Source organism: Astatotilapia calliptera, chromosome 8 (genome assembly GCF_964374335.1).
Source record: "Astatotilapia calliptera chromosome 8, fAstCal68.1, whole genome shotgun sequence".
Taxonomy (NCBI): Eukaryota; Metazoa; Chordata; class Actinopteri; order Cichliformes; family Cichlidae; genus Astatotilapia; species Astatotilapia calliptera.
In genome coordinates, this window is record NC_137429.1 from 15,707,159 (window position 1) to 15,727,731 (window position 20,573).

Here is a 20,573-nt window from a genome sequence, read left to right on the forward strand (position 1 = left end):
CTTTTGAGAGAATGCTATTTGTAACTTTATTTTTGTTTATGAACTCTGTTATTTTATGGGAAGAATGCATGGTCTAGTGTGATTTGTATTGTGTATATATTGCAGAAATAAATGAGCTCCGGCCTGAGCAAGACGCTAACTTCGGTGTCCTCTCTATTAATCCACAGTTTGCTCATACTTGGCTACGCAGTGCTCTCTAGCCTGTGTGCCGCTTGCTGCCGGTCCAGATTCCCCTAGGTCTGGTGCCGGTAACACATGCTCAATCATCCAGGTAAGTAAATGCCCAAAAGTTGATTCTGTTCATCTGGATGTAGCGTCTTCAGTGGGAGAAACGTTTTGTCACTCATCCAAGTATTCAAGATACCATAAGTAAAAAACAAAAATGTGGGCCTTGTGCAGGTTGCGCGGCTCCTTTTGGGTACATTCCTCCTTTCATTCTTTCATTTTCATTTACTGAGAAATGAAACTAATATCAATCACATAGTAATCATAATCATCACATAATCTTTGCAATTTATCAGAATAAACAATAGCTTTGATAGGAATAACATGAAATGTCCTGGCAGCAATGATGACAATGGGATGTGGATAATAATTGTTTCTCTTATGTATTTAGGTCAGCAATTATTGCACAGCATTAGCCTACTTAGAGTAAGAACAGGTTTAAAGCTGTGTGCAGGCTCAACCTATTCATTACTCCACCATCAAGTTGGCTTTCACCCAACCCAATAATTCCTGGCTTCCCGTCAAAGTTCACCCAGTGCAGTATTTACACATCTACAGTTCCAGCACTCATATAATTAAGATAAGATAAGATACCTTTATTAGTCCCACGAGTGGGAAATTTCATGTTAAGGCTGCCGACCTATTGCACGCAATGGCGGCGCCATCTTACCCTCCGACCATACATACATTACACAAAAACATCACATGGGGAAGACAATTAGAAACTGAACGTGACATTGGTTGCTTCACTTACAGTGCTTGTGTTGAAATCCTGAGAAAAGTTCAACTTTTCAAACACCAGTGCATGTGCTAGCCACGTCATGGAAATATCACGAGAGAGTGCGACAGATAACTGTTAAACATAATCACCATGTTGTAAATGAACAAAGTAAGTAAAAGGAAATTTGTCAGGCAAACACACTGCCCAATATTCACATGGATCTGTGGATTCACATAAATCATTGTGAAACTTGCCTTCAAATCACAGCTACTTTTCTGTTAAAGTATTATGAATGCCACAATCAAAACCTCTTCATGGGCAAAGCATCATTTAAGCAGGTGGGTCTAATGTTTTTACTCCTGTAACTGTAATCCAAGTTGATTTTCCCGGTATTTTCCTTTCCTTCATGAGTTCTTGATTCTAATAATTAACCATAGTAAGAATTTGTGGCCTGAATTTGTGGTGACAGCCCAATTTTTGTTGAGCAGGGAAGGAGGAAAAATGTCTTATAATAAATGCTATCAAGCCAAGCCTCGTCTTATTCTTAAATAGGTCATTATGTCAGGTTTATATTGTCGATTGTCATTTATGCTTAGAAATATCTACTCATATATGCTTAGAAGTATATAATCATTTGTAGATTGAAAGAATGTCTCATCCTAGGAGGTCTGTAACAACTCTGTGTAGCATGAAGAGGGGGGTGCGTTCACTCCTCTCCAGAGTGTTCTGGCATAGATCACACACCTCTTGGGATCATGAGCAAGGTTTTATCTTTTCTTGCTGATATATGGTATAGCAAACACATCTATATCTGTTTTACTCTAAGTGCCTTTTGTTTAGATGAACTGCTGGACTTCCAGACCACACACACACTTACACAACGCACAGGCAAGGTACTCTTTGTGTGTATGTAGACGTCATATGTTAATGAACCTATGTATATTCATGTAACCTCAATAAAAAAGCAGTGTTACGGGGGAGCGGACGAGAGCGACTGGGGTCAAGCGAAGGAACGGCGTTTGTCCAGTTCTCTCCCGTGCACGAGAAACAAAAACAACTTTGCCTACTCTTGTCTTGCTTTGCTGTGTAATTAAATTGTCTTGAACGTTCCAGCGAATAGGTTTAAGCTACAATGTCTTAAAGGTAACGCTTGCAACAAACAAGCACAGATGCGCTTAACAATCAATGAGCAACAATTAAAACTATGTTATTTGGGTGATCATTCCTACTCTCAATTTAGAATCATAAGCACAAATGTTTTAACAGATGAGTCACTGATTTGTGGAATTGTGACAGCAAAGATTGCATATTGTGCACAAATACCTTTACTCCAAAAATAAACATGGATAAAAATCTATAACAGTATTGCGGGTTGCAGCTGGGTGCTAAAGATCAACTTGGCCTTCTACTTCAATAACAGAATGACTAAGTGAGACTTTATTCAGCAACACATTTTACTGTATGATCTTACTGGAGATAAAAAAAAAATAGACATTGTTCATAATCAGATTTTTATTACATATTATGAATGATTTGTGATACATTTAGGCGATTATTCATTAACTTTTATTTCAACTGATAAAACGAAGCAAAAATAGTAATCATGTTATGATATTAAATTGTAGCTCAAACAGTAGGTACCCAGTTTATTGTACTTCACTTTGTACTATCACTTTATTTTGTAAATCCAAAGTAGTGTTGGTTGCGTTTCTGAGAGACAAGTATATGTGCACTAAATACTTTATTTAATCCTTGATTTGCCCTTGATTATACATCATTATTTTAATTATGATGTAGATTTAATTATAAAAATCTCACACAGAAACCAAGAACAAGTTAATCTTATCAACAAACAGTGAATGCAACAAGAAGGTTAAAACTTTAATATCACACATATTTTATCCCATTTAGATTTAAAGCCAACTTACTGCAAACCTTACCACAACTAAAGAAACACTCCTCAAGAAAGACAAAGACAACACTCAGATGAAAAATACCATTTAGAAGTAACTGAATAATGAATGATTTTCAAAATATGGATCATTTTTGATCTCCAGAGTTTTGGCAGTTTCTAGACTGGAATTTTGGGAGCAAACCGTTTGACCAGCAGGGTTACCAGCATGCTGGCTAGGATCAAACTGGCCAGCAGGGCCAGCAGAGGTGTCACCTGGCTTTGGCCACTGTTTAATTGCATCACTGGGTCTGCAAGAGAAGAACCAAAGTTTACATTTACTTTATCCGTGAACTTTATGTGATCAATAAGAGTGCAAGGTGAAGAGACATGAGAGCTTCAATGTACCTCTGCTACCTGGCCTTGAAACAAGCGGTCCAAGTGAGATGGATGAAGTGTCATGGAAGGATGCATCCCTCCGAACTCGCCTGTGGTAACCCGGGTAACAGCGCTGAGAGAAAAAAAATGTTTATAGGCTTCTGCAGATTTAACAGTTTTTAAATTTATTAGGTAAAAATGAAAACCAATAAGAATTTAAAACAGTGGTACGTACAGCTGTGCAATTGTTGTGTCTCAAAAGACACAGGTGGACATTGCAGTGAAGGTAAATGGATGAATAGTTGGTAAAAGTGAACATCCTGAAGGAGAATCGGGCCTCAGTAGAGATGCCGTTCTGAATCAGCTCTACCGTTCCATCGGCTTCATTGGGACACCTGGAAGACAGGCAGACGTTTAAATATCCCACATTATAAAGCAAAGCAGCAGAATTCATTATGAGGAAGAATTGGAGAAAAACCGAGGAGAAGTCTGTCTGGGTCTGATTCTTTCAAGTTTTTAATAAAGTATACTAAGACAAGGTGACACTGCAAACGTGCTCTTACTCTGCAGTAATAAGATCCCAGCGGACGGGGTAATTTGGCATGTTGACTGGTGTGGCCCAGCAGGAGTCCAAAATAGTGGAGATCTGGCTTTGATCCACTCCTTCTGTTCTCACCGCCACATATAACCTCTGATCTATTTCCATTTGTATGTTTGTGTCACTCCTGAATGGGAAGCGGAAGCCAGGGTCCTGGAAGGGGATCATTCTCATGCTGTACTGTCCTTGACCGGTTGCAATCTTCTTCCTAATGATGCTACAAAAAACATAATAATACTACAAATGAGTTCATTATTAAATGATGAACATTATTAACATGCATGAATATCAAAAAGTGTAATGTTAATGTGCGGCAAAAATGACGTTCTCATTTTCATGTTTTTATTTTGTCTCATTGTCAGTATTGTGATCTTAAAGCACTATCTTTCAAAATAAGTTCCCAAAAGATGCCTGAAGTGCACATTTAATTACATAAAACACTGGAATATATAAAAATCGAATCTAAGTATTGTATATAATGCATAGGAGATGTATTGTTACCTTTCTACAGGATTGATGCCCACAGCCATAGACAGGGCCTGATTCAGGGGGTATTCGCAGCAGAAACGCAGATTGATGCTCCTCTGGCGGCTGATAAGACTTCCATGAGGATCCACAAAACCCTGGACGATGTTCTCATACATGAAATGTGTTCCGTTGCTCTAAAATTAAAAAAACAAAACATTACAAATTGAATATGATGTCATTTATAATATAAATGACAAAACATGACATGTATAATAACAGTGACTATCCATAATATTTTGGTTTTATAACTGTACCCTGAGTGCTGTCCCACACAGATGGTTGTCATTGTCAAAGTGGAAAACCAGTCGACCATACTCAAGAGTCCCATTGCAGGATTCATCTCGGAGATGGAGGGCATCAGAGTGAAAGCCAGCCTCAAATAGCTGACAACGGGACACGGACATGGTGCCTGAACTACTGGCACAAGTGATGGTTGAGTCTGTTAATACAAGTTTAAAAAGAAGAATAAGAAAACAAATAACTAACAAATCCCATTTTTCTTGTACAAACTGCACTGCAGTACCATTGCCAATGACCCAAAAATAAAACAAGGTTTAAATAGGAGCTTCCTTCACCATAGCTTTCACTGTTGCCTCGGTCATGGTGTTCATCACAGAAGCAGCCATAGACACCGTCCTTCTTACCACACCACTCGTACTCTGTGCAGTCCAGCTGTTCACATGGGTCTGACTCCTCTGCAGAAGAAGAGTGACAGGAGTACAATAAAACAAAGCCAATCTTTCAAGAAAAACCTGTTAAGCTCTATCAAAAGACATCAAAAAGACATCACTTAATTATCCAGCACAAACTTACCACACAGTAAACCAGAGCGCCAGTCAGGGATGTCTAGCCCTAGAACAGAGCAGGTTTTCTCATAGGCTGAGACAGCAGAACACAGCATGCCATTGGCTGGAGTGTAGAGGCAGAGGTCATAGACACAGGAAGTGAAAAATGGCTCGGGGTCAGAGTGCAGGTGACAGGCTCTGAATGGACCGGTGGTGTTGGTGATGACACTGCAGAGTTGGGAGTATTCTTCTCTAAAGGTGCAGTCATTCAGTCCATCACCACTTCTTTGATCAGTAGACCCACATCTGGAAAAGACATTATATGTTTAACACTTTGGGAAATTTTGTGTACTTTGGTAAAATGTCCTGTACATCTACACTCCCAATTCACACTCAACACAACGGTACATTTATTATTTTTACTGGGATGTAATATATATGCTGTTGTCCTTAAATGTCCATAAAATCTTCTCATTCAAAGCAAGACATTATGTTATATGAGTTGATGAAGGTCAACAAGACTCTATTTTTGGAATGTCCTAAAGAAGTTCCAAACAGCTCACCCTGGTTGGCTTCTTGTTGACTTCCAGCTCTGTCCAAAGTCATTGTCATTTTGTGCCAGTGTGCCATTGGGTGAGACTTTGTCATCCCCAGAGTCGCCATTGAAGTTTCCACACATACCTGTGACTCTGTTTTGACGGTTTTGGGCGATTCTTACCAACAAAGTACTCTGGCCATCAAACTGGACCGCCAGGTCAAGTGCATCGACAACTATGTAGCTTCCTTCCCTTACCACCTGAGCTAAAGTTCTTGCAGAGGTGGGAAGAGACACTTCTCCACCATTTACCTAGAAGAACAAGAGTTATGAGAGACATGCAAAGTACCTGCTGTGAAGGTGTTCATATGAGCGAAACATAGAAAGCTTAGTATTTACCGTTACTCTTTTATTGGGTCCGATCCTGATGTGCACACTTTCTGGATGGTTTGAGAGGTATATGTCCACTGCAGACACAAATGACACACGGTTGTTTCCACGGTGATTGTTGGTGGCTATCACCTGAAACTGGGTTTCATTGGTGCCATGGTTTGTGCTCTCAGTGATGATGTAGGAGCAAGTTCCCTGGAAATGAGCCACTGCTCCATCAAAGGTGATGTAGTGTGGATCCCCCCACACTGTGCAGGTGGACATGGCATCATAACAGCCCAGCTGGCCGTCTCTGATGGAGCACTGTTGTGCAGGAGTGCAAGACGAGGCAGAACATCGCAGGTCATTTGGAGCGTGACATTCACATCTCTGTGAGCAACCGTCTGTCCAGAAGGACTCGCCAGCCTGTGTGAGAGAATGTAACAAAAAGAGGAAGAATAACCGCAGTTTATAGTAAAGCCTACCATGTATTTACTGTTGCCAAGCTGTCATTGTTAATTATCTGCTCAAATCATTTATGCAATTAAAACCTTTAAACTATATCCCTCTTTTATATAGCTCTATGGTTCTTTGTAGAACTTACATTATAGTAGAATCCATTATACTGGCAGCCACAGCGTTCCACTGGGACACAACTGGTTCCACTCCTGCGGTAGCCTTCGTCACAGAAACATCCCTCAGAGCAAGCCCGTTCACAGGTGGTATCATTACTGCTGGCACAGGTGTGGCCACAGTCAGTACCACACAGCTCATAATGGCTGTTGGCTGGACAGTCCAGTGCTAAAAAATCAAGAAAGCAAAAGATGGATGTCAGGTGGTTAAAAAAAACAGTCATGAAACTTAGACACCATATTTCAACACACTTACAAAAACAACAACAAAAAAGAAGCATTTTATTTTCTTGTGCTTGATACTATATCAGCAACACAATGGCAGGTTCACTCACCGCAGGTGGTATTTTGTCTCCAAGGGTAGATTCGAACATTAGCAGACTGACAGGCTCTAACATATGTTTCAAGAGCCCTGCAAAGGAGGTCATGACCTCGATTTCCTGCCACACACACGTCAAACACACAGTCGTTGAAATATGGTGCACGGTCCACCTCCTCGTGGCAGAAACTGAAGGGCCCATCAGCTGCCTGGATCACCTCACATTGATCTCTAGCGGGCTGTTCATTGGGACATCTCGGACATGATGAGCCGCATCCATCACTGCAGGTGTAGTTTCCTGGGACCTTCCAGGCTCTCCCAAACTCATCTGGAGATGCGACTGTTATTCCAGATGGGGTGTAGAAGTCATCATTTGAATTTCCATTGAAGTTTCCACAAAGTCCACATGTTTTTCCCCTTTTGATGAGAACAGTAAGATAAAACAGATTCATTGGTTTTACTGTGGGGAGGATTATCAATCTTATGGGACACCCCAAAAGACCATTCTGAGCCAAATAAAATCCTGTACATTCGAATTATGTTATAAAAGTGTGGTAGTGCACAACTATGAACACTTTTAAAGGTGTGAGTGTGTGAGTAATTGCAACACCAGCTGATTTTGAGCGAAGATGAATGGCAGATACCTGTAATTTGGAGGCACAGTGATAGAAACTGTACTCCATCCATCGTATATGACGCTTAAGCCAAAATCAGTGCGGACAATTGTTCGAGATCCACTGGCAAAGATAGATACTCGACTTCCATTCAAGAGAATTGGTACATTCTGTGTTATTCCATTTACCTGAGACATTGGAAGAACAATTTAGGAAAGCCAAAAATATTTAATTTTATTCATATGCCCTTTATCCGTAGTCATATGTCAGCACTAAACAAATGTAATAGCAGCACAATGACCAACAGCACATGGCAATTATTTACCAAGGGTCTCTCACATTTGGTTATTTTTTATTACTGTCCCTACAAGTGTAAGTGATAGCTCATTGTTAAAAATAAATTCAGTGAGGCTCTCTAGTGAAGAAATTGAAGTTTCCAGACTACTTTCTCTTTAACATTCCTTTACAGCAATTTTTTGTTGTCCATTTTCTAACAATACTTTGCAGTTAAGTGGAGGTCTCTCTCATGGTAGGTTCATCTGTAACTGTCTGTGGCTTTAAATTTTGCTTTTTATAATGTAAAATATGAGTAATTGTTCAGAAACAGTTCCGCTCACCTCTACCATACCCCTGTTGTATCTTGACATGTGCACATGATAGCCCCACACATTCACGAAAACTTCTGCTGTGACTGAAACTGGCAACCCATTCAATGCCTCATTCTTAGCTTCCACAGAAAACTGATTCAGCTCATCAGTGGCATTACAAAGGGTCACCAGAACATAGCGACATGTTCCTTGGAAGTCATAAGCCTTACGATCAAAGGTGAAATAGTGAGGGTCTCCAGAGGCAGAGCACGTGCCAGAAGGGTTGGGATGGCAGCCAAACCCGCCCTCCACCACACGGCAGGACTCCTGGGGCCCACAGGAGTTGGGAGTACAGTGGACGTTCCCTGTATTTCCGTTACAGGTACACAAGCTCTGACATTGTTCACCATCCCAGAACTGCTCACCACTTTCGCGATAGCGTCCTTGATGATAGCATCCACAAGATGTTGGTGGAACACACTGGTCACCATTGAGGATAAAACCACTGTTACACTGACAGCCCTCCTGGCACACACTATCACAGGTGAAGGGGAAAGAGAGGCTGGGGCAAGCAGAAGGACAAGAGCTTCCACAGAGTTCATAATGGCTGTTTGATGGGCAGGTTAGTGCTGGAGAAAAACAAACAGGTTAACATATGAAAGCATTTTTAAACATTTGGAGATCGTGGCTAGAATTAATTCAAAAACAGTTGAATGCTTACCACAGCCAGTTGCATTTCTCCATTGTCCTAAGGCAACACCCTTCTGTTGACACATTAGTGCATAATCTCGTAGGACGTCACACAGAGTTGATGCTGGATTGTTAGAGCCCCTCATGATCTCCACACATACATCCACCTGCTGCCTTGGGTCAACCACAGACCAACAGGGTACAAATGGCCCATCTGGTGATCTGAGAATGCCACAGTACTGACTAGAATTAAAATCGGTCCTAGGATCATGACCTCTGCTTTCCACACAGTGAGCAGCCAGAGAGCCAACTCGCCAGCTGTCTCCAAAGTCCTGAGAACTGTTGACCAGGACACCGTTGGGTGTGCGGAAGTCATCATGCGGACGACCATTGTAGTTACCACAGAGTCCACCCAGTGAACCGCTGTAGACACCAGGAGCAGTGACACGGACAAAGTGAGGCCAGACTGTCTGCACAGTTACACCAAAGGAGGTGCGAATGATGACACTGCGCAGGTTGCTGTAGAAAATTTGGATTCCATTGGACCCAGCACTGAAAGGCAGCCTGATCACCTGACCAGCCACCTAAAAGGCATTAAAATAGTCAGTCATAATAATTATAATAACACTTTTAAGTAAAGACCATTTTGTTAATGATGTTTCCATCTGTCATTTCCCAATAAGTCCTAAGCTTGGTACTTATTGTAGAATGTAGTAGATAATTTTTTTTTTTACCAAACAACCAGTTTGGAGCTATTATATTAGATCATTTTTATTTGTAACAATTTCCAGATTGACTCTTAGAGCTAACTGGTCTTCCTTAATGCAGCTCCAAAACTCTGCAACAGCCTTTTCTGTCTATCTTACATCCTGACTGTTTTAATTTATTATGCTTTAAAGTGCCAATTGTTTCAAATGCTTCAATATACACCACTATAATCAACATCTGTTGTATTTACTATACTGTCGTACTATAAAAGTGTCATACTATAATGATCATATGGCAGCCTGTGATGTGATGGTCTGTTTAAATGAAGGAGTATATCAGTAGGACAAATTGATAGTTAGTTAAATAACATCATACTAAATTAAAAAGTAAAAGTGAATATAAAATGAATAATTTTGGTACACTATAAAGGAATTCATTCTTATAGGGGAAAAAAGCAACTCAAAGCTAAGTGACAGTATTTAAAGGTAACCTTTCCTATTTCAGATTTTCTGGTGTAATATTCTGCTTACAATGAAAACAACAATGTAGAATAATGTCCGCATAAGTACAGAGTGATCTCTACTTAATGATTCCCTATTATTAGTAGCTTATCTGCTTGTGTCAACTTTTTTTTGTGTCTTTCATTATGACACATTAATCTACAATGACTTTCAAATGTATTTCTGTCATTTACCTGAACTTTGCCGTTTATTTCCATCTCAATTGAGACCTGTGTCCCCTCTGCCTCAAACTTTAGCACATTGGAAAAGCCTTGCTGGTTTCTTGGCACTTTTTCTGCTGTCACCGTGAAGTTTGGGTGACTGGACAGTCCCATAACTTTGGCAAGTGTCAATTGACACGCCCCAGGATATTGGTATGTCAGTCCATCAAATGTCTGATATGACCCTGGGCCTCTGATCCAGCATGTTTCATAGCTATTTGGTCTGCATCCTCTTTCTCCATCCTCCACCCTGCATGATTCAAATGGCCCACAACCATGAGAGTTGCAAGTCATGGAGCCATAACTGCAGCTACAACGTCTCCCACAGTTTTCATCTAGTATTACAGTTTGTCCAGAGCGGTAGTAACGGCCCTCAAAGCTGCAGCCACACTCGGCATGAGGGACGCAGACCCCACCACTGAGGATGTAGCCTGAATCACAGATGCAGCTTTCTTGCACAGGGAGAGGACAGTTGTGGGTGGAGTTGGGATTGAGACAAGTAGCTGGACATCCTGTGCCTTCAGACTCAAAGTGGCTGTTGGCTGGGCATGGGATTTCTAGAAAGAAGAGGAAAAATTAGATTTTAGCATCTGTGGCATTTTAATAAAATTATATTTTGAAATAATTATTAAAAATGTGTTAATATACCACAAAAGCCGGTTCTCCTCCAGCTTTGCAGCCGAATATTATTTTGTTGACACTGACTTGCATACACACTTAGGGCTTGACAGAGAATAGGTCGGTACCCTCCTCCTACACACAGATCATACAGACAACTGTCCGCAAAGGACTGTGGAGGAAGTTGCTGATGGCAAGCAGCAAAAGGTCCAGAACTACTGCTGAGGATACCACAGTGGTCAGTGTTGCTGTACAATGCTGTCTGTTGTGCAGTGCAGCCAGCACAGGCCAGACCTCCACACTGTGCCTCACAACCAGGCTCATCATCCCCTGATGCTCTCCAGCTGTTAGCAAAAACCACATCAGAGCTCACAAGCTGGCCCTGGCGTGTGCGAAAGTCATCTTGAGGTTGATTGTTGAAGTTTCCACAAAGACCGCATGTTGTATTCTGATAAGTGTAGGTCAAGCTGATCTGGACATAATGATTTGTGTCATAAGACACCACTAAACCAAAGTCAGTGCTGACGACCACAGAAAAACCTGACTCATAAACTTGCACGGTGCCATTGCTAAGGGAGAATGGAGTGGATGCAAAGTTCCCATTAACCTGTAAAAACACCAGCATACAGAAAGAGTAAAACACACATGTCACAAACACATATCACCGTAAGTTTAAACTTGATTCTTATTCCATACCTTTGCCTGACCACGACGTCCTTTGACAAGCTCAATTGTGTCATTGTAGACATGCACTTTTACCAGTCGTGTCCAAGAGACTTGAGTACTGCCTCTGTGCTCATTTTTGCCTTCTACTCTGTAGTAGGGCAGTCCACTATTACATTGCTCAGAGAGAACATAGGTGCAAGTGCCCTGAAAGTGGAACACTCGGTTATCAAAGGTGTAGTAATGGGGATCACCACTTATGGTGCAAGTGCGTCTCTGCACTGTCTGGCAAGAAAACTGGAAGGAAGTTTGCTGGCAGATCTGTGAAAAGGAGCACGGCTGGTTGCGGCACTGCAGGCCTGCTGAGGTGCATGTGCACTTCTGTGCACAGGTCCTGTCACTCCAGAAGGAATCACCAAGCTGCACTGGTAAACCTTTGAAACAATAGAAAAATGAATACTTTACATTTTTTTACTTCAACTTGAAGAGATTCTTACTACTCAAACAGTGTTCATTTTTAAATTTTAGGATTCATTTTTGTTTATTGTTTTCACAGAGTGAAGATCAAAAAATGAAGGGCTAGAGAGGGGGATTGTCATTTAATATAATAACATTCTTCTCATAGAATTCTCGTAGAATTTTGATCAGCTGGCTATGATGATCGTTCTCTAGTTCAGATCTTACTGTTGAAAGTACAGCCTCTTGATCCATGGTCTGTCCTGAAGGCCCAGCGACCGGGCACATGGACATTGCTGCTGAGACGGAAATTTGAGAACTGTCCTGTTGCGTTTCCTGAGAATGATCCAGGGATGGAAAAATGGTGAACAGAATTGACTGTGTCATATCCAGCCTGAAAATGACATGTCACACTGTTAAAAATAAATGCATGGTTATTTTGTATTTACATATCCCTGCATTTAACTTAAAGTAAGAGATGGCCACAAAAACTAAAAATATATGTTTTTACTATATTATATTTTAAATGGTACCAACCTGTATAGAATATGCTGTGTAGGCTATTTGCCCATAGTTCATCAACACAAATGAGTACTGGCCACCCGATATCAGGACAGCTTGGACTGTTGTTTGCTGAAAAAAAGCAACTTCTTGTTTTTAAAGTATATATATTCATAGGTATTATAACCCTATGCTTCATATTGATTGCATAATTTAGTAAGAGGTGACTTACTGTTCCACTCGTTGGATAATATGCCACCTGATACCAAGTTGCAACAAAGACCCAGTTTGCATTAAAATTGAGTCCTGGAAAGTATTGATTAATGTCCTGTGTAGCTTGCTGGAGAACACTGCCGCTGGTGTATTGGTTGTAGTAGATCTGACCATTTCCTCTGTTGTCTAAATCTGTCCAGAATGGAGCGATGATGTCTCTGGATCCATACATTGGAAACAGTTGCGGGGTGTAGCTAGACCATGATGCATCAAAGGTCAGATGCCCATTGTGGTTTACCTAGAAAATAAAAACATTCTTGTAAGTCAAAACCAGTATAAATTAGGTATCAACTGTAGGCACTTCAGACACAGGTGTTGATCACTTGTTATTAAAATGGTGGATCTGATATCACTGTGTTGGTCTTGTTCCTGCATCATCATAGTAATTATGGTCCAGGATCAATATTACAACTGACCAGTCACGTTGTTGTAATATTATGTCTTTGTAAGGAAATGTAAGGATGTGTATGTAATGTAAGGAAAAACATTTTAATAAATACATTGTCAGGGTTAAGTTTGCTGTTGGCCAAATTTATGTTACTTGCTGATTTGCTAGTGATAGTTTTTAATAGCATTAGCCAGATTCTTGACTAATGCGAACTCAATTTGCAGACATGCTCATGATCAGTTGCGATGTTGGCCCTGGACGAGCATTATTATGATGATATAGGAACAGCACCAACACAGGGATATCAAATTGTACCATTCAAACCTATACTATACCTGTAGCGTAGTATAAATAAATAGAGGAAACAATAATCACTCACTGACGGGGTAATGAGCCAGATTCACAAAGATGAACAAAATACTTTTGACTCATTAAAAACATTAAATCTCAAAATATAAGTTGATATTTAAGTACTCTATACCTAGTTTGCAACTATGAAGATAATGTTAGCTTTGTGCTTGCCATTCCTCATATTTTAGGGGTGCAACGATACACAAAATTCACGGTACGGTTCGATATTTTTTCGATCCAAAAAAAAATGTTCATGCCTTTTTAATTTGTCATTTATTAAAATTATAAATATATATTTTAACTTAAAAGTACAGTTTTTAAATTTAATGTTGCTGAAACAACAAAGTAATAAAAATTAATAAATCTATCTGATCGAGAAATCACTCATCTTTGGAAAAGAGTTTATTACAGAGAAATGGCTCTTTCCAAAATAAAAGCTATACTATACGCTTCTTCTGGGCTATATTCTCAGCAGCATATTAAACATATCAGGTCCCCATAAGGAGAATCCTGTGCTAACAGCTGTCTAAATGACTCGGGTAAAGTTTGTAGCATGCCTGCTTGTTGTTTTTGTCTGCTTCCACTTGTCTTTGCACTAGGATGATGTCGGAGTAAATGTGCAGTCATATTCGTTGTGTTCCCACTAGTGCTGTCAGCGTTAATCTCGTTGAAATGACGTTAACGCCACAACACAGCAAATCTCTGTTAACGAGCTACCGCGGATCGCCCCGTGCGTGGGGCTGGACGGCCAACACGTTAACGAGCTAACTGCGCTAACGCACTAGTTCCCACCAATGTAACTGAGCATTGCATGGCACATCCAACATACTGTTTTACTTTAGTCCATGACGCGCTTACCTTCAGGGTCATACGTCACATGAAAACCAAAATAGTTCCAAACGCCAGATCTGAATGAGGGTGGGGGAGGTTCAATTTGCCATGTTGCAAGGAGAGCTTAACTTCTGTCTCACTAGCTTGCACTGCGCTCAGTGAATCTGCGTTCGACTACTCCGCCTAGGCTGCACTATCGAGCGCAGATCCACTGAGCGCTCAACACAGACAGCATCGTCAGAAGGAAAGTTGATAAAATAAATTTAAAATTTTGTATTGTTCGATACATATGCCTACCGAACCGAAAGCACTGTATCGAACGGTTCAATATCGATACGAGTATTGTTGCACCCCTATCATATTTATACTAGTTTAGTTAGCTGGAGATAAAATACCATTGCTCGTTTTCTGACTCATCCATATTCCAGTATAAGAGATTGCTTACTGTTAAAATGCTTTAGTTCAATGCCCAGAACAAACATGAGCTAATTTGGCAAAAACTGGAATTTTACTTATTAGTGACACAGTGCAAATTGTTTGAGCTGATTTTGCTCATAGATTGCATGTAAAAGATAAATGGCCACACTGCAAAGCTTTAGCGGATAGTTCTGACCACTACTATCTATGTGTTATAAACCAGCTGATGATAAAGGGGTCTATCTGAGAAAGTAGATCCACCCTAAAATAAACATTACAGATCTGCATTAGGATCTGCTTGTGCCCAGGTGAAGTAAATTTCATCATTAGCTGGTGATCGCAAAGTTCTATGCAGAAGACCAATACCCTGTCAATTTTTTTGTGACCGCATGAACTCATCAATGTAAATACAATGGTTCACTTAACCAACTTTGTCTCCTACAGACAGAATTCAAAGACGTGTACCAGAAATAATGTCTAATTTTTATCTAGAGAATACTAGGAGTTTTCTTTCTTTCTTTTGTTTAACCTTTATTACAACTTTTTGGGGCGGAAGTTTTATTTTTTTTGCCTGTCCCATTTGGTTCTTTAGACATCAAAATTTTTGTCTGAAGGCCAACAAAGATACCCTACAGATTTACTTTACCAAGTGGATCATCACGGCCCTGCCATAGTGGTCCATTTGATCCATCTTTGTTGTTGTTATTTATTTATTTTATTATATTTTTAGTTGTTAAAGATGGGACAGACATGGCTGGGGGATAGGAAAGGGAGGAAGGAAAAGAAAAAAGCTAGGCCTCCTTCCCAGAGAGGTGGAGTCTAAGTCCCGACCTGACATAGAGACACAGACGTACAGGCACACACAGACACAAACATGCATTCCCTCCCTCATGCACACGTACCAATACTCAGCACTCACCTAACGTGAAGACAAACACTAAAGGACACTGTACACACAATCACAACCCCCAACCATACTCTATATCCCAGGTCCAGGTGCCCTCGCCCCACAGGGGGAAGCCGCACCATCTTGCACTGCAGTCATGTATAATTAACTGTATGCAACAACAAACTCTGACAGCACTTTAATAGTGTCTTTAATAGTGACTAAGAATCACTAACAATTTGGTAACCTATTGTGATTCATAAAGTAAGCTTTTGGTGGAAAGGAATGACACCCTGCATTAACTTGCTACCTGATGTGGGGATATGCAGAGGTGGCAGAAATACCAAACAGTGTTTGGTCTCCACACGTGGCAAAAGCTGAAAGATGTTCAAAGAGTGACCTGATGCACACATATGTATATATGCACACATTAACATGTGGGACTCTTACTAAATAGCTGCCTTTGTCAAACTATGTGAGTTGTCCCCTGGTGGTCACTAGAAAAAACATATATTTAAGGAACATATTGCGAGCATTGACTTCACTTTCAGACCCAAAAGCTACATCCAGCCATCTTTTTTTGCAGTCTACGATAAATCATCACTGCTGTACAGCTACATTTTCCTTGTAAGTAATTATTGGTCCTACATTCCACCACACAGAAGCATTCAACTATTTTTATGTATTTTGGTACTGGATGAAAATGACAAGTCGGCAAGTAATTTTGAAATTGAACATACATTATTACTTTCATAACAGTGAATTTTCTTTTCTTTTTCTTTTTCTTTTCATTTTCTTTTTTAAGCATGTACAATTCAGCTCTGTGGTTGTAACTGATTTGTAAACCGGAGAATGAACATTTTATACATCTGCATTTAAAATGCAGATGTATAAAACAAAGATGTTTGAGTTTTCCAAAACATATTTTACTTACATAAATCTGATTATATGACTGTCCAAAAAACAGGAAAGCACGCTGTAGGACAATAAGAGGAGAACTTCCATCGTCTGAACGAGCACTTGTTGTTCCAGATATCGGATAGAGGGTACCTTAAAAGAGTAAAAAGGGGATTTGCCCCATTATGCTGCAGTTTAAACACTGTATCCTACAGATACAGTGTCTTAATAAATACAACCCCAATTTCAAAAAAGTTACTGTCAAAAAGGTAACTAAAAACACATTGAAGTTATTTGCAAAACTCAGAAACTTCAATGTATTTGAAATTAAACACACAAACAGTTTGAACTTAGAACTGTACCATTAAAAAAATATATTGGTTCATTTCAAATTTGATAGCAGCAACAAATCTTATAAAAGCTGTGATTCTAAAAAGGAAAACATGAAGGAACACTTTGCAAATCGTTGTTTAGATTCCAATTCCATTACTTTATTTTGGAATTGGGGTTGTACAGCATGAAGAACCAGAATAAATCCTTTTGAAAGCATTTTGGCCTGTCATAGCAGGAAGAGTAAATCAGAACACAAAAACAATACACTATAGAACTAAAAAACAACAGCCAACAAGGAGGTGGTGGCCTCAGACTGACCTCAGATCTGATTATTCTAAAAAGCCACCTGATGAGATAACTCTTATATTAAAATCATGTGCAGCTAAAATTTTGATGCCAGAGGAAAAAGTTTGGATTACTGTTAGTGTTTTCTGTTCACTTCTTTTTACATGCTTGTCTAGTGGCAGCTATATAATATAAATATAATGTAATATAGTTGATACTAATAATAAGTAAAGACACTATATGTGTCTAATACACAAGATTCCCTCTAAAGGTGCTTATTGTTGGAATCAACAATGCAATAAGCTCACTTAAGTTATAATTTAAAGAAGTATATTAACTCACCTGATGTCACAGGACCTGCTACAACAGACAGATAAATAAATACATAGATACATAAATACATATATACATTTGAAAGAATTACATTTAAGGCTACTCAATATTGTAAGTATGCACTCAGTAACTTAAGTTTTAATTAAAGAAGTATGTTGACTCACCTGGTGTCACACCTGTGATAAAAATATAAATGAATACAAACATACAAGTTCACATACATAAATCATGAGTTTAAAGCTACTTAATTAGGAAACAGTGATTATAGTAGTTGTCAAAGTAGTCTTTGTTGTTATCGACTGGTATAATCTCAAACTATTATCGATTAACTATTTATATTATTTGATAGTAGATAGATCTCCAAGAGAATGTTAATAAATTATAGAGAGGTGATCAAAGCTTTCACTTACTTGTTGTCTGAGGACTCACATGGCCTATCACAATAAGCACGTGTTTGAATACAAATCTGAGAATCCTCACATCGTTAATCAATACAACAACAATAAATCATTAGGCTGATTTTATTTAATACTCACCTATAATCACCAAAAGCAGCAAAAACAATAGGGTTTGACCCGCCATAACTCAAACTCAAACCTGCAGAATGAATATACATAAATAAAAAAGTGGGTATGCAACATGTATATGTACATAATTTGTTAAGTAGCCTATAGGGCAGAAGATGTTTTGAAGTTTAAATGTTGATGTGCACTGAAATACTCTCAGCTAATAATATAGGCATTACTGTGCGATATTAGTGAAATCTAAACATATCTTTATAAATTTCAGCATACACATAATATAATAGCACATAATAATAATATAAAACAATCCCAGAGAAGTCTGAAAATAATTTTAGTTTAACCTCCTAACACCCGAACTCTTCCATGGTGTGCATTTTTAATTTCTCTTTGATATTTGGGCATATTGGGGCCAGATGAATGTAAAAACAAAGAATTACCAGATTTATTTTTTTTTTACCTTATTTTTGTTTTCAAGAAAAATAAGAGCCACATATGAGGATATTCGTTTAAAATTTTGATAGAACAGTAGCAGTATAATGTCCTCATAAGTGGATATCAGGCCCATGTAGAGCAAAATTGAGTATTTTGGTCTAAATAACCCAAAATGTGATGTCCACATATGTGGACGCCAGGTCCTAGAAGGTTAACCGAAATAACTTAATTACCTTGCCACGTCTTCTTTGGCTCATATACATCTCATGTGAAGCAACAGGACTCCCTGCAGCACTGCTTTTGTACTGCCAGCACTGGCAGAGTTCCAGTAAATGTTCTTTGTCTTACCTCTAATGTGCACGAGACACTCACAAAGAACATTGTTTCCTCATAGCAATGAATCATACTTTTAAACATTCATTATAATAATCTCGAGTTATTGTGCACATTAAAAAAGAAGAAAAGGAGATGTAATAATGTAACAAAGGCCTGAGTAAGGAATTGTGGGACAGTATTTGTTTCAGATAGGCTATTCTTAGACAATTCAAATCTATATCGTTTAATCTGTCAAGTAAAAAAAAAATAAATGCAAACAAAACAAAAAAAAGTTCTGTTTTTTCTTTTTGTTACTTTTTTTTATTGGTGTCAGTAACAAGTTGCGCTTCAAATCCCATCTGGAGGTCATGCAACACAGAGTACCTGTATAAAAAAGCCCAAAGCCGACTGTACTTCCTCAGGAGGCTGAGGTCTTTTAACATCTGCAGGAAGCTCCTGAGGATGTTTTACCAGTCGGTGGTTGCTGGAGTACTTTTCTATGCTGTGGTGTGCTGGGGGAGCAGCACAGCAAAGAAGGACTCATCCAGGCTGGAGAAACTGATCAGGAGGGCTAGCTCTGTGGTCGGCATGAAGCTGGACACTCTGCTGACAGTGGCAGAGAAAAGGGCATTAAAGAAACTGATGGACATTATGGACAATGCCAGGCATCCTCTGCACACGGCCATTAACAACCAGAAGAGTCTGTTCAGTGACAGGTTGCTTCTCCCAAAGACAAGAACTAACAGACTTAAAAACTCCTTTGTCCCACACGCCATCAGACTGTTTAACTCCTCTCTGGAGGGGAGAGGGAGGGGAAACAGGAGGACAAAGGAGGGGGGAACAACTAAGCTGTAGTGCCTCTTCACCTCACTGTACAATACCTTGTGCAATACTTTTGTAAATAGTCAACGGTGCAATAGACCTCAATACTTGAAATGTGCAATTCACTTGTATTTTTATTTTTATTCCTATTTATTCTATTTATCCCCTTCGTATATTTTATTTATATTGTCTCTGTATTTATATATATGTGTGTGTGTATAACTCTGTAACTTCTGTCGGTGCTGTGCTTTTTTGGAAATCGAATTTCCCAGAGGAACCCACCTGAGGGATTAATAAAGTTCTATCTTATCTTATTTTATCTTATCTCTTATCTTAAAACTATTGCAGAGACTGGTCTACATAGTTTTGGTTTTGTTTTCTTGGTTTTAAAATACCACATCTTCTATGGGAAATCTGATTTCAACACAATGTCCGAGAACAAAAAAAAAACAACAAAACAAAACAACATCAGTCATGCAGAACAGAAAAAAACCAGAAAGGTGTGCCTAACCATAGCACATACGTCTATGTCAAAGTTGTTAACTAAAACTAAACTAAAACTAGATATGAGCAAACATTTAGTTAACTAAAATAAAAACAAACACTAGACTCCAAAATGTTTGCAAAATAACTGAAATAATACATGGAGCTGAAAACTAACTAAAACAAAAAAAATATATAGAGGAAGTTGTATTATTTGTTACTTTTGTAAAAATTCTATCAAAAGGCTTTCATTGACATGTTTATCGAGACTCTGAATGTCACTACTATCAAAAGGTTCTGTATTTGCATTGTAACATTTTCCTAAATGTTGCCTATGACATATACCATACATACAGTAATCATTAAAAAGACTAAAACTGATGCCGACAGTAATAACACCTAAAATTAAACATTTTCATACAATAAACGAGTATGTAACCTGACTTAAAAAAAAATTTCAAAAC

At 39.0% G+C, this 20,573-nt stretch overlaps 1 protein-coding gene across 1 annotated transcript; it reads right to left on the reverse strand.

Moving 5' to 3' along the window:
- Nucleotides 1-2,443: 2,443 nt before the first annotated feature.
- Nucleotides 2,444-16,786, reverse strand: LOC113019361 (alpha-tectorin-like). The gene is made up of 22 exons (XM_026163021.2): nucleotides 16,620-16,786; nucleotides 12,772-13,050; nucleotides 12,576-12,671; nucleotides 12,267-12,432; nucleotides 11,616-12,016; nucleotides 10,950-11,526; nucleotides 10,275-10,858; nucleotides 8,904-9,456; nucleotides 8,213-8,811; nucleotides 7,626-7,783; nucleotides 6,998-7,398; nucleotides 6,635-6,831; nucleotides 6,061-6,456; nucleotides 5,690-5,973; nucleotides 5,155-5,432; nucleotides 4,917-5,036; nucleotides 4,596-4,780; nucleotides 4,315-4,475; nucleotides 3,779-4,030; nucleotides 3,451-3,610; nucleotides 3,246-3,348; nucleotides 2,444-3,148 (listed from the first exon to the last, which is right to left on the reverse strand). The coding sequence occupies exons 2-22, from the start codon at nucleotides 12,982-12,984 to the stop codon at nucleotides 3,018-3,020; spliced, it is 6,015 nt and encodes a 2,004-aa protein (XP_026018806.2). The 5' UTR covers nucleotides 12,985-13,050; nucleotides 16,620-16,786; the 3' UTR covers nucleotides 2,444-3,017.
- Nucleotides 16,787-20,573: the final 3,787 nt, after the last annotated feature.

Bases quoted from the DNA above. Each gene is read 5' to 3' on its own strand.
- LOC113019361 (XM_026163021.2), bottom strand. From the start codon at position 12,984: ATGTATGGATCCAGAGACATCATCGCTCCATTCTGGACAGATTTAGAC. The intron at 6,457-6,634 runs GTAAGTTCTACA...TCTCTCACACAG, and splicing joins ATAATGGATTCTACTATAAT to GCTGGCGAGTCCTTCTGGAC. The intron at 5,037-5,154 runs GTAAGTTTGTGC...CTTCTTCTGCAG, and splicing joins GCGCTCTGGTTTACTGTGTG to AGGAGTCAGACCCATGTGAA.